The sequence below is a fragment of the Geotrypetes seraphini genome, chromosome 3 (genome assembly GCF_902459505.1).
Source record: "Geotrypetes seraphini chromosome 3, aGeoSer1.1, whole genome shotgun sequence".
NCBI classification, from domain to species: domain Eukaryota; kingdom Metazoa; phylum Chordata; class Amphibia; order Gymnophiona; family Dermophiidae; genus Geotrypetes; species Geotrypetes seraphini.
Window position 1 is genome coordinate 36,499,864 of NC_047086.1, and position 12,992 is coordinate 36,512,855.

The 12,992-nt window shown below is 38.3% G+C and overlaps 1 protein-coding gene across 3 annotated transcripts in view; it reads left to right on the plus strand.

Moving 5' to 3' along the window:
* UFL1 (UFM1 specific ligase 1) overlaps nucleotides 1-5,346 on the plus strand; it is a 149,236-nt gene extending 143,890 nt beyond the window's left edge. For all 3 annotated transcript variants that reach the window (XM_033937241.1, XM_033937240.1, XM_033937239.1), the window contains one exon: nucleotides 4,878-5,346. In XM_033937241.1, coding sequence (XP_033793132.1) covers nucleotides 4,878-5,093 — 216 coding nt within the window. In that variant the 3' untranslated portion in view covers nucleotides 5,094-5,346. The remainder of the gene's footprint in view (nucleotides 1-4,877) is intronic.
* Nucleotides 5,347-12,992: the final 7,646 nt, after the last annotated feature.

Below are 12,992 nucleotides of genomic sequence, written 5' to 3' on the forward strand. Positions count from 1 at the left end.
AACCTTTAGTCAGTTGATACTGATATAAATTTAACAAATATGGTAAAAGAGTATTTTGAAATGATTTATAAAACTCTACAGTAAAACCATCACCACCTGGAGCGGATTCAACTCTAAGAGATCTCAATGCTATTTCTAATTCTTTTAAAGATATAGGTTCTTCTAAATTTTGTTTTATATGATCAGGAATCTTCGGTCCATTAATTAAATTTAAAAATTCTAAACCATCCTTTTCTCTATCTCCATAAGACTCAGAAGAATACAGGTCCTTGTAAAAAGTAAAAAATTGCTGTAAAATATTTTCAATTTTAGCATCTATACCTCCTTGTGTATCTTTAATTGCAATAATTTTTTTGTTTTCCTCTTTTTTGCTTTAAGATAATTTGCTAGTAATCTCCCCGCCTTATTTGAGATTCCATAATATTGAGTTTGCTGATAAAACAAATCTTTCCTTACAAATTGAGAAGATAACTCATTATATTTGGCTTTTGCTTTTAATAAAATTTGTAAAGTACTTTGTTCCCACCTATTAACTAATTTATTTTCCAATATCTTAATTTCTTTCTCTAAATCAAAAAATTGTTTTTTAAGTTGTTTTCTAATAATATATGCCGAATATGAAATAATATTACCTCTCATGGTTGCTTTAAATGCAACCCATAGCGTTTCTATATTTATATCTGCAGAGGTATTAATTTGGAAAAATTCAATCATTTTTAATTTAAAATCTTCAAGGAATTTTGAATCAGCAATCAAAGTATTATCAAATCTCCAAACAGGTTTAGAACACATTTGTTCATCAGATTGTAACTCAATCCACACACCACCATGATCAGACAAAAGGATAGGATCTATAATGGCTTTTGTTACATTCTGGACTATTTTATTAGAAACAAAATATAATCAATCCTTGAAAAGGAATTATGGACCTGTGAACAAAAAGAAAATTCTCGATCATTAAAATGAAGAATATGCCATATATCTATTAAATCACAAGATTGTATCAAATTATCTAACCCTAATGATTTTAAAATCTATCTTGGTCTTTTATCAATAATTGGATCCATTACAGCATTGAAATCTCTAGCCACTACTAAATTAGAAGCAGCCAGTGGCAGTAATAACTGTTGTAATTTTTAAAAAAAACTCCATCTGACTCGTATTTGGAGCATATACATTGAACAAGTCCAGGGTAGTATTTCCCATGCCCATTTTAACATGGACCCACCTACCTAAAGGGTCCGAAGCAACCAGTTGAAAATCAGCTGTACATTTCCTATTAACTAAAATGGCAACCCCAGCCTTTTTCCCCACCGCTGGGGCAAAAAAGCTGTTAGAAACCCAACCTCCTGCCAATTTTTTAGATTCTATTATTGACAGATGCGTCTCTTGGATAAAATATACATCAACATTTTGCTTCTGAAGGAAAACTAACATTTTCTTCTTTTTGATTTGATGATTAAGGCCATTGACGTTTAAGGAAAAAATCTTAATCTCCATCTAAATTCCCATATAGAACCAAACAATAATATATATTGTTTAATTTGAAATGACTAGACACCAACACACCCAATAAATTTGATACTAAATAAAATTGATGCAATACCTCCCCATCATCAACAATCTTATTACCCATAATTATAAAAAAAAACAACCAACCCTCAGTCCTCCCAAACCTCCCCTTAAAATTGATTGTCTTGGAACACGCATAGGACATATAATCACAATACCCTCCCAAGCAACATAATAAACATATCCATCTTTTCAGTAAAACAATAATATGATGATAATAATAATTAATACCCTAAACTTCAATAATGTAACATAAATACCCCAGATAATGAAATAATCACAAAAATAATCATACCAAAATTATTCATATACATTCAGTTAAAATAACAGAAATAATAATTAGTAAACCAGTAAATTAGCTTCCATACTTTTAAAAAACATAGAAAAATTTCCCTTTAATCAACCTTAAAATTTAATTCATCTATTAAGTAAAACATATTTTAAAAAAGTTCATATTTATAGATCCATAAAACTTTTCAAAAGAATCCTTATAAAATTGAATTCATAACCATCCCCCACCATCATTAAAAAATAAAACATATCTATTGAATCCCCTTTGAAAAGATCATGAAAATAGATAAAACATATGCAAACTTTATATATTGTAATCATAACTGATATGCAATTTAATACACCAATCAGCAAGAATATAAAAAATAAAAAATCAATTAAATCAGTAGCTTAAGTCAACTCCATTAAAGCATAGCCCAATTAAACTTATAACACTCTATGTTACCAAACATAAATCCATCCTGACAAACAATTTATTTACCATTTAATGTTAATTCAAAGAATATTCCAATCAATATATCAGAACCCTCTCAAACCATGCAAAGAAAATAAAAAAAGAGCACATCAAGAATCAATAAAAATGAGAAGCTGCACTCACATATTACAAGAGAGAATAATAATATAAAACCTCCCAAATAATTCTCTGTAGACTTCTAACTTAAACTTAGGTCATATAAATTATGAACATAAACATATCCCATTCAGCAATGTAATAGGACAAAATAAACATATCCCATACAGCAATGTAATAGGACAAAATAAACAGAGATCACACAAATCATCAACTTAAAAACATAAACTGACATAACAGAACAATTATCCAAAGCTATGGATGAGAAACAACAATAAATAAAATGATTTACTGAAATCCTTAAAGAAAATAAAAAGTTCCATTACAGAATGGAAGATCAGTACTATGGTGAAACATAAACTTTGCTCTTCTTCTTCTTTTCTTCTTCTCTTGAATAAGCTTTTAAGCAATCATTGGCTCCGAAGTGATCAGAAAATCTTTTAATTTCTCTGGATCCTCAAAGTAAATGGATTTAGTTCCACTCGTAACCCTCATCTTGGCAGGATAGTACAAACTATACTTAAGACCTTTTTCTTTCAGCTGAGGTCTAAGCTGTAGAAATTGTTGCTGCAGTGCTCTTAGCAAAATCCAGCAAGAAAAGTAACTTGGACCCCTTATAATTTAGGTTTCTGTCAGCTTTGGCTAAGCTTAAAATTTCAAAGGCTTGCTGGAACCGCAGAAGCTTAAAAATAAGTGGCCTTGGTTTTGCTTGACTATTTAACCGTTGGGATGGAATTCTATGCGCTCGTTCAATTTCTAGGGGATGCTTCGAGTTCAACTGTAACAACTTTGGTAGTAAATTTTCCAAAAACTGAATAGGATTCTCTCCTTCCAAATTCTTCGGTAAGCCAATTATTTTTACATTCTTTCTTCGACCATGATTTTCATAAACTTCCAACTGTTTTTGTAAATCCTTGATGATTTTATTATCTGCCTTGCACTGAACTGCCGTTAACTCCAACTGCTCCATTTTAGATTCTAACACAGCCACTCGCTGATTAGCCACCTCCATCTGCCAATTAGTGTGTACAACCTCCTCCTTAACTTCCTGTATGCTGTCTGCATTACTTTGAATCAATCGTTGTATTTTTTTCAGCTCCGCCATAATTTCTTTTTTATCCAACTTTTCCTCTTCCGGCAGTGGGGCTTTAGACGGCGTCACCTGATCATGCTTAATGTGCTTCGCCGTACCGGATACCACAAAAGCCGCATCAATCTTTGATTGGCGTGTACTAGCCATCTTCTTAAATCAGAAAACACTTGCTGGGATACAAAAAAAAAGGCGGAAGGTATTATTATTGCTCAGTTTGTTGCCTGGGATATCGGAGCAGCACGATCACACCTCCATCTTGTGCAAACGCCAAGCCACGCCCCCAAGTCATTTTTTTTTTTTTAATTCTTTATTCATTTTCAGTTTTACATCAAGTGCACAAACAATAAAACAATACAATTAAACACATCACTTGACAATCTTTCTAATTTATCTTACAATACATAAAATTACCACCCTCCCCTCCCATCATTCCTCTATTATTTCCCCATTATGAATAATGTAAAATATACCTCCCCCTCCCCCCAAACATTAGACAGTGTATATTACAATAGAAAATGGTGTTTACTCATTACAATAAGAAGTTAATGGCTCCCAAATTTTATTAAATTTCTTATAGCTTCCTTGTTGTATAGCTATTGCTCTTTCCATTTTATATATGTGACATAATGAGTTCCACCAGAAATTATAATTGTCTACTGTAATTTTTCCAATTACTTGTGATATGCTGAATGGCGACTCCTGTCATTATCAATAAAAGTTTATTGTTATGTGATATTTGGCTCTTTTTCCTCATAGACATACCAAATAGTACTGTATCATAAGATAATGCCACATGCTTTTCCAATAAACAATTTACTTGATCCCAAATTGAGTTCCAAAAGGCTAAGATAAAGGGACAATAAAACAAAAGATGATCTAAAGTCCCTACTTCAAGATTACAGTGCCAACATCTATTAGACTTTGAACTATTTAACTTTTGTATTCTAACTGGGGTCCAAAACGTGGTCTTAACGATGGTTTTTAGTGCATCTAGCCCTGATTTCTTCTGTGGGCTTTGCCAGCTGTCACTTGGCTTACTGATTTCAGTCTGGAATAGGTGTTAGAAAAGAAGCAGATGATAAGGAAGGAATCAGAAGCCCACGGTAGGGAGAAATGGTCGCTCTAGACACAAGCCTTGTAGATCTGTGCATAAATCAGGCTGCCTCATTCTATTCTGGGCAAACTGCACCATTTTCATAGCTCCCTTCCAGGTTATCTGCCCACTGTATTCTCCTGGCAGTATGAAATGTAGTATTAAATACAATGTTCCTTATGGCAATTGGTTTCTGTTTAATCACAAAATGTCATGTACCTGACTCAGGGTAATATTAGATACATTTTTTCTTTCAGGATCAGCACAGGCTGTTGGTGAAATTTCAGGGACTCGTGGTAAAAAGGCTTATAGGGAATAACAAGAAGACTGGAGAAGGAGATGTAGAAATTCATGAAAATAAAACTGAAGAGGAGGATGGTGTGGATGCCATTCGAAAGGAGTTGCAGGAACTCTCACTATCTATCAAGGATCTTGTTCTCAGGTCCAGAAAGCCATCATTAACAGAGGACTAGATATTTTTTAATGCAAATTCCTCAGGTCCATTAAGCAATCAGTCTGTTTTATTTTTGCAGGGCATCAAGGAAATTGCCCACCACTTTTCTCCTTTTCCTATGAATGGTTAACCTAGATAAATCTTTGCTTGGCACTTAGTTGCAGCTATAAACTCTGTTGTGCAGTAAAATAAGGACTAAATGACATTGGTTTATTTTGTGCAATGAAACAGAGATGGTCAAAAGTACAGAACATAAATATAAAAAGGAAGCACCCAATATGGGCCGTGTTTCAATACACTTCTTCTGTATCAGGGGTCGTCCTGTATGAGAAATAACCACAGAGTTTCTTATATGAGTATAAAAAGATATATCACAAAAGTGACCTATTATCATATACCGTCAACATTTTGTCAATATGCTGGAGTGCCAGTGGAACGAACTAGTGAGTGTCCTACGGGAGTGGGATTCTTGGGAAGAGGTAGAAATAAAAAAGGAATGGGGGATGTGTGGAAGAGCTGAGAAAAAGAGCTGGCAGTAAATAAAAGAGCGTTGTATGATCAACAGCAAAGGTGGGGGGGGGGTGAGGGAGAAGACACTGACTGAAAGAGCAGTATGTGTGGGGACAGTATCATATAAATTTAGTCTTCAATGGAGATGTCCACTGGTACATATGAACTAGTGTGTATACCAGGGGTGGGGAACGAAATCCAGTCAGGTTGTCAGGATTTCCCAAATAAATATGCATAAGATCTATTTGCATACAATGGAGGCAGTGCATGTAAATGGATACCTACAAGACTGCACTTTCTTTAATCATCTGGAGAGGTGAAATGTAGGGAAGAAGGGCAACAAAAATGCATGTGGCTATGAGGGGGGGACCAAATGTAGTATTAATCTGGCCCTGCATATGTAGCCACTTTGGCAGCAGCAAGTTACTCTTTCAATTGCCTGAGACTGGATTAGCATTACAGAATGACATGGGGAAAAATTTGTCCTCATCCCTGCAAGCTCAACCCCATCCCCACAAACCATCTGATCCCATCCGCATAAGCCTCAAATAGTTTTATACTGAACTTATTTTATTAAAGTGCAAAAAAAAACAAAATTCTGTACAATTGTCATTTTATAAATCACAAATAATATAGAGAGAAAGAGTTAATTGTTACTGCGGATGGGCAGACTAGATGGGCCTTTTGGCCTTTCGCTGCTATCATGTTTCTATGTAACAAAACCCCTGTCTCCCTTCGCCTCCCTCTCACAAATATCCCTCCACTATCGAGAAAACTGAAGTCATATTACTACAGAATGCTACATAGAAAAATCAAGCTAACAATACTTCAGTCACACATGGCAGGAATATGGTTAGAAAAGTGCAACTAATCACAAAAGATTCCTCCCTCTCCACTTCCCTTCAGCATCTGCTCCCCTCTCTCTCCTCCCCACTTCCATGCAGCATCTACTCCCCTTTCCCCTCTCCACTTCCATCCAGTGATTGCTCCCCCCCTCTCTCCACCCCATTTCCCTTTAGCGTCTGCTCCCCTCTTCACGTCCCTTCAGTATCTCTTCCCCTCCCCCCCTCTCTCTCCACTTCCTTTCAGTGCCACTCAACCTCTTCCTGTGCCATCTCCTTTCCCATCACCTTCGCGTACACTTTTCTGAATCAGTTTTCTCTCTCCAAGCGGACCGGACACGGCAGCCTTCTTACAAGTTGCATCAGCTGCCCCGAAGCTTCTCCTCTGGCGTACCTTCCTGTTTCCGCCTGGGGGGGCTCATGTCAGAGGAGATGTTTCGTAGCAGTCGCATACAACTTGTGAGAACAGTTGCTGCGTCCAGACCCCTCAGAGAGAGGGAGAAAACTCTGAAAAGCACAAGCGAAAGTGAGGAGAAGGGAGGGAGATGGCCTGATGAGGGGAAGAGATGCCCAGACCGCAGGGCTTCCTGGAGCTTTGGGAACCAGGGCAGCTGCCCTGTCTGCCCTCCCCTAACCCCGGCCCTGCCCCTGCCTCTTTGCGCTTCCCGGGGCGAGCCTTCAGGCCTCTTTGAAACTTCCTGTAGGCAGGGCTGCACCTACCACTGAGTCTTCATTCCAATGTAACTTCTGGCTTGGAAGTTACATCGGAAGGAGGGACTCTGCGGCAAGAAGGTTCCAGTCAAAGCAGCCCAACCTGCAAGAAGCTTGAGAGGCTGGTAGGCTTACCCCAGGAGGCGCAAAGGGGCTGACACAGCCCAGGAGAGTTGCAGGTTTGTTGGGGTTTTTTTTGCTGCTGGGGATTGGGAGGGAGGCTGTTGGACCCATGATAGGGAGGGAGGGGGATGCGCTGGAAGCTGGATGCGCAATCGCGAGGGGGCTGCTGACCGGGAAGGGAGGCAACTCCTTTACTGAAGGGACAAGGCCATTCACTGCTCCACGGGGCTGTGAATAACCTTATCCCTGTACCCGCTGCAACTAGTCTTCCACCCCCCCCCCCCCCCCGCTTGTTCCTGCGGGTTACCATGGCTAGCCGTGGGGAAAAGTCACCATGTCATTCTCTAATTAGCATTTCTCCCTAACATACAGCTTTTTTTGTATCTTTTTCTTCTTGTGCAATTCATTTTTAAATTTGTTTAGCCTTAACTACTTTCATTTGTAAAGAGATGTTTTTATATGTTGGGGTAGTAATAACTGGATGGTAGTTTGGCAATGGATGTATGTCAGTAAATAGAGGATCTTGACCATCAGTCTTTTAATTTTCAGCATTTAAGTAGTTAACCCATCATAGTCTATCTGATGTGATCTCTAGGGCTTTGTTATCAGCACCAAAGAAAAACTTGTTGCTAGCTGTTTTTACCTGTGGTCTGTGGCTTTTTTTGAACTCTTAACAGGGGAAGCTGAAACTCATTCTGCTAAGGCAGGGGTAGGCAATCACAATCCTCAAGGGCACAACCCTTGATTTCCACCATGAATATGCATGAAACTGATTTGCATGTTCTGCTTCCATTGTATGGAAATAGATCTCATGCATATTCATGGTGGAAATTTGGAAAACTCGACTAGGTTGTAACCCTTGAATGGCCTAGTGGCACCCTGGGCAAGTCACTTAATCCTCCATTACCCCGGGTACAAAATAAGCACCTGTATACAGGCAGTCCCCGGGTTAAGAATAAGTTACATTTTTAAAGCTGTTCTTAAGTTGGATTTGTATATAACTCAGAACTTGTTGATTTTAAGATTATTGCTGCTTACCTCTGCTCCTAGCTGACAAAAGGGCCAAATGTTCCTACCAGTGTTCCCTCTAAAATACAGCATACACAACCACACACTGTTCTTAATGTGGCCATGCATCATCCCTGAATCTGCTACAGGAGAAGTGTGGGAGTCTATGCCACTGGAAATACTGCTCAGTGAAATCAAATGAAGCCACAACTGTGTTCTTAAGTACGAGTCGTACTTAAGTCAGGCGTCTGTAACTTGGGGACTGCCCGTATATGTAAACTGCTTTGAATGTGTAACTACATAAAGATGATATAAAAGTCCCATCCCCTTTCCTTCAAGAACCATGGTTACCCACCCTTATACTAAGGGGATCCAAGCAAAATCTTCACAGGAAGTGGAGCAGTGCAATAGCATTGTGGAAAGGGGAATCAAGGAGGGAGCTTGACAGGTGACTGTGAGGTAAGGGATAAGGGAAGAATAGGGGGAAAGGACCATGAATAAAGGAGAGGCAAGAACAGGAAGCAGAAAGATGGCTCTGAAAGAAGTTGGTAGGAGGGCAAACAGGGAGTATCTGTAGATAGGGTGGGTTGGTAAAAGGGTCATTCATTCCACGTCAAGTGATCAGATTCTTGGAAAGTGCCCTGCATGACCATCACGGATTTTGATGAAACTTCATATGCAGAGTCCACCATGTCTCAAACGAACTTTGGTAAAGTTTTAGTTTCGCCTGTGGAATATTTGTGGAGATATAGCCATTTGTTTGACCCCATACCACAATGAAATACAGTACGACAATGACATTCTGACAACTTTGAGACACAATATCTCCCGAGCTGTGTTTCCAAAAAAACTGAAACTTAGCTACCCTGCACAACTTTTTGAGCTCTGTTCATTGCTACCAATAACAATTTTTGCCGAGCACTGATTGAATGCCTGAATTACAGTAAACGTGGCCGAAAAAATTAGTGCTCCAAAAAAAGTCAAAGTTTGACATTACTTAGCTCCCACAATAATTGAGTAATAAATGCGAAATTTGGCGCATAATGTCTCAGTACAACGTTGTATTCAAAAGTACAATTTCAACCTCCAAGCTCTTTCCATTAGTTTACAAAGTTGCTAATTTGTGTAAAAAGGCCAAAAATAGGGTATTTTCAGCCTGCTTTTACAGAAAAATACCTTTTAGAAACTCTTTCAAATCAGTCTCATTAGAAAGAGCATATTTCAAACCCCCTAGAAAAGTGGACTTCATTTTTCAACGCAGGTTAACAATGGCTGAAAAAGGGGAACAAAGTTGGGAGACGTTGCCACGGCAACAACCTCTATTTCAACATAGTTCTGTCATTTTTAAAGTTACAGTTTTATATTGACGTAGTATTACTACTACTCTATTGCGTTGGTCCATGGTGACATTGTCACTACCAGTTCAAGAGTTTGAACTGGCAACCCCATCGCCATAGGGGTCACGCCCGATAGCTGTGCAATACCAGCCACGGGTGGGCCACTTCGTCCAGGTTCCCAAGCCTCGCATTTGGTTTCTTTGTCAAGGTTCCAAAGCCTTTTGTTGGTATCTTTCTGGTTCCAAAGCCAATGATTAGGGTGTCTTATCCTAGGTTCCCAAGCCTAAATTGGGTATCTTATATGGTTCCCAAGCCGAAGTGAAGTCCACTTTGATTTTAACTGCCAGCAATCTTTATAACATTCTGTTAAATTTTTGAGCCACTTTCTTCAATGCAGTTTCTGGAAATTGATATTGGCGACCGGATGATGTAACTGAAGGGGCACAAAGCATGCAGATGAGGTGTTGCTCTGGAACCCAACAAACGTCTTGCCTTTCTGGCCAATAAAACGAATGAGCTGGACCGTGAGGATGCATAAATTTTATCAATGCATCATTTTGTTCAATTGAGACTTCAACAACGTTGCCTATCCACCATTGATTATCGTAAGTACAGGCAACGTAGCAACCAGGAAAGATTCCGGACACTTTCAAATTTGGAATGGCAGTATCAGAAATTTTGGCAACAAAATTTATTGTGTCATTTGAAACTTTGCTGACACAAACCGAGTTTGAGTCGACTGGTACAAATTGGTGGTGCTCTCTGGTACCGGCTACTGTGCTGCTTTCATGCCATCTTCCTTCTTGAAACTTTTTGCTTTCTTCAATTTCTTCTTTTGGAACATAAATGTATTTAACTCCATGTATATTTTGGTCACAAAAGTTAAATAGATCCTTTGGTGTCAATATTTGATCCGTTGATGGTCTTTGGAGGCTAGCCCGGGCAGCCAGTCGTTTAGTTGTTCCACCAACTCCATCGCAGGGTGATTTTCCGTGGCTAGTTCCAAAAAAATTCCATTCAGCCTCAATGTTGAAATCATTTCTGTGATTGCACAAATTCACAAAGTTCTTGTAGTTTTTATATTGTGCAGCTGAGCCGTCACTGAAGTAGTATATTTTGGTAATGTTTGTTTGAGTTACCAAAAATTCGATCAACTTTTGAATAAACACGTGTACAGATATCGTATCATGTTGCATATGATCAGAAATAATGCAACAGTTTACAACTTGCAATGTGCCCACTTCATTGAGGTAATATGCAACAAAAGGATGTACCGTAGTTTGTGAATTTTCCCAGTGAAAGCCTTGGGCGGCATCCTGTACAACAAATGAGTAATTTTCAGCGAAATCCATCAAAACGATCATTTCCGTTTCTTTTAAGCCTGTCTTCAACATCTTCAAATATTCACTTTGATGTTTTGAAATGAAATGGTGGCTTGTCAACTTCCAAATCTTGCTTGCAAGTCTTTCAATAAAGTTGTCCATGGTTAGTACGCTTGTTTCTAATGTTTTACGGTCAGCGTGAACCCATTGCTTAAATTCTATGATTCTTCTGGATCTAAATCCTTGAATATTTCTTCCAGGTATGCTGTTAGTGCTTCTTCACCAGGGCAGTTTTGACATCGTTGTAGCATACAGTCCTTGACATTTAGGTCGCACACAGTTTTTTCCATAAGAACTTTGTAGTTCTCTTTGACATTGGCACCTTGTAGCATGAGCTTTACATTTTGATGTATTGTGCAGACACACACGGAGTGTGCACCTGATGCACCAACGGTTACACACCACTTTGGCCTGAGCTCACAGAATTTGGAAAAACCAATTTCAGTTCCGTATTTGTTACAGTACGCCACGTACATCTCTCTTAAATTACACAGCAGCCGCTTTTGCTTTTGTACTTTTAAACCATTGAGGCGGACTGAAATGCAATCTTTTTTGCCAGGACATATTCTGCTGAATTCATCGTCTTCGTAAAAATCTATTTGCAATTTCTTTTGGAAGGGACTTGCCAATTTTTGCATCAGGTATAGAACAAATGCCTTTCTCTTTCTTTACTTTTTGGGCTGTTCTGACCATGCGCTCTGAAACGCCAAACTTCATTGCTGTTTCCTTTATTGACCAACTTTTTGGGGCCATCGTCAATAATTGAACTTTCATTGAACTGTTGGATATTGCAATTTTCGTTTTCATTTCTTCAATGAGGTCAGTGTAATCTTCACATAACTTGCATTCTACAGACTGACGAGACGGCCCAACTTCTTCAGCTGAAACTCCAGCAGCAAATGTAATCTTCTTGGCTATCACATTCTGCACACGTTCAATTTTTCGTATCACATAGCCGGCTTTATCTCTACTAGCTAACCTTCGAATTTTCAATGGAGAGGTTCCTAAAGCAGTCAAGCTTTGATCAACTGCATCGGAGATGCTGATATCAAAATCGTCTGAAGATGAAGATGCTGCAGTAGCTTCACTCATTGAAACGTATTGGGCTTTGCACCTACTGCAAAGTTTCTGACCTGGCTTGATATTTATTTTTGCCACTTTTCTAAAATCATTAGACATGGCAAGATCGACTTTTAACAATCCACTTTCAACAATGTGATTTTTCTTTTCAAATGGATTACAACACGATGTTTGCTTTAATTCGTATTTGTCGAGATACTTTGCTTTGTGGTGGAGGCAGATTTGGTCTTTATCCATCAGTTCAACTTCAGAGCGCCGAGTGATAAGCAATTTTTCATCGGTTGACAAATTATGTAAAAAAATGAGCCCACATTTTTTAGAATAAAATGTGCCGTCATGACACTTTGACAACAATTTTTGCCCAATGGCACAGTCTGGCAGAAAAGGATTATTATTAGTCGATTCGTTGGCATCCATTTTAAACTGAATTAATAATAATGCAGATCTGAAAAAGAAAACAATTTGTGATCTGCTTGCAACAAAATTATCACCTCAATTTCTAGTTAGGAATAATCATTAATTAAGAACACTATAATTGTACCCAAAGCTTGAGTAAAAATAAACAGGGAAAAACAGTGTGGAAAGTGACATAATTGTAAGTTGAAACGTAGGCCGTTGCCATGGTGACATCTCCCAACTTTGTCCCCCTTTTTTGGGCATTGTTAACCTGCATTGAAAAATGAAGCCCACTTTTCTAGGGGGTTTGAAATATGCTCTTTCTAATGAGACTGATTTGAAAGAGTTTCTGAAAGGTATTTTTCTGTAAAAGCAGGCTGAAAATACCCTATTTTTGGCCTTTTTACACAAATTAGCAACTTTACACTTAATTTGTAAACTAATGGAAAGAGCTTGGAGGTTGAAATTGTACTTTTGAAAACAATGTTGTACTGAGACATTATGCGCCAAATTTCGCATTTATTACTCA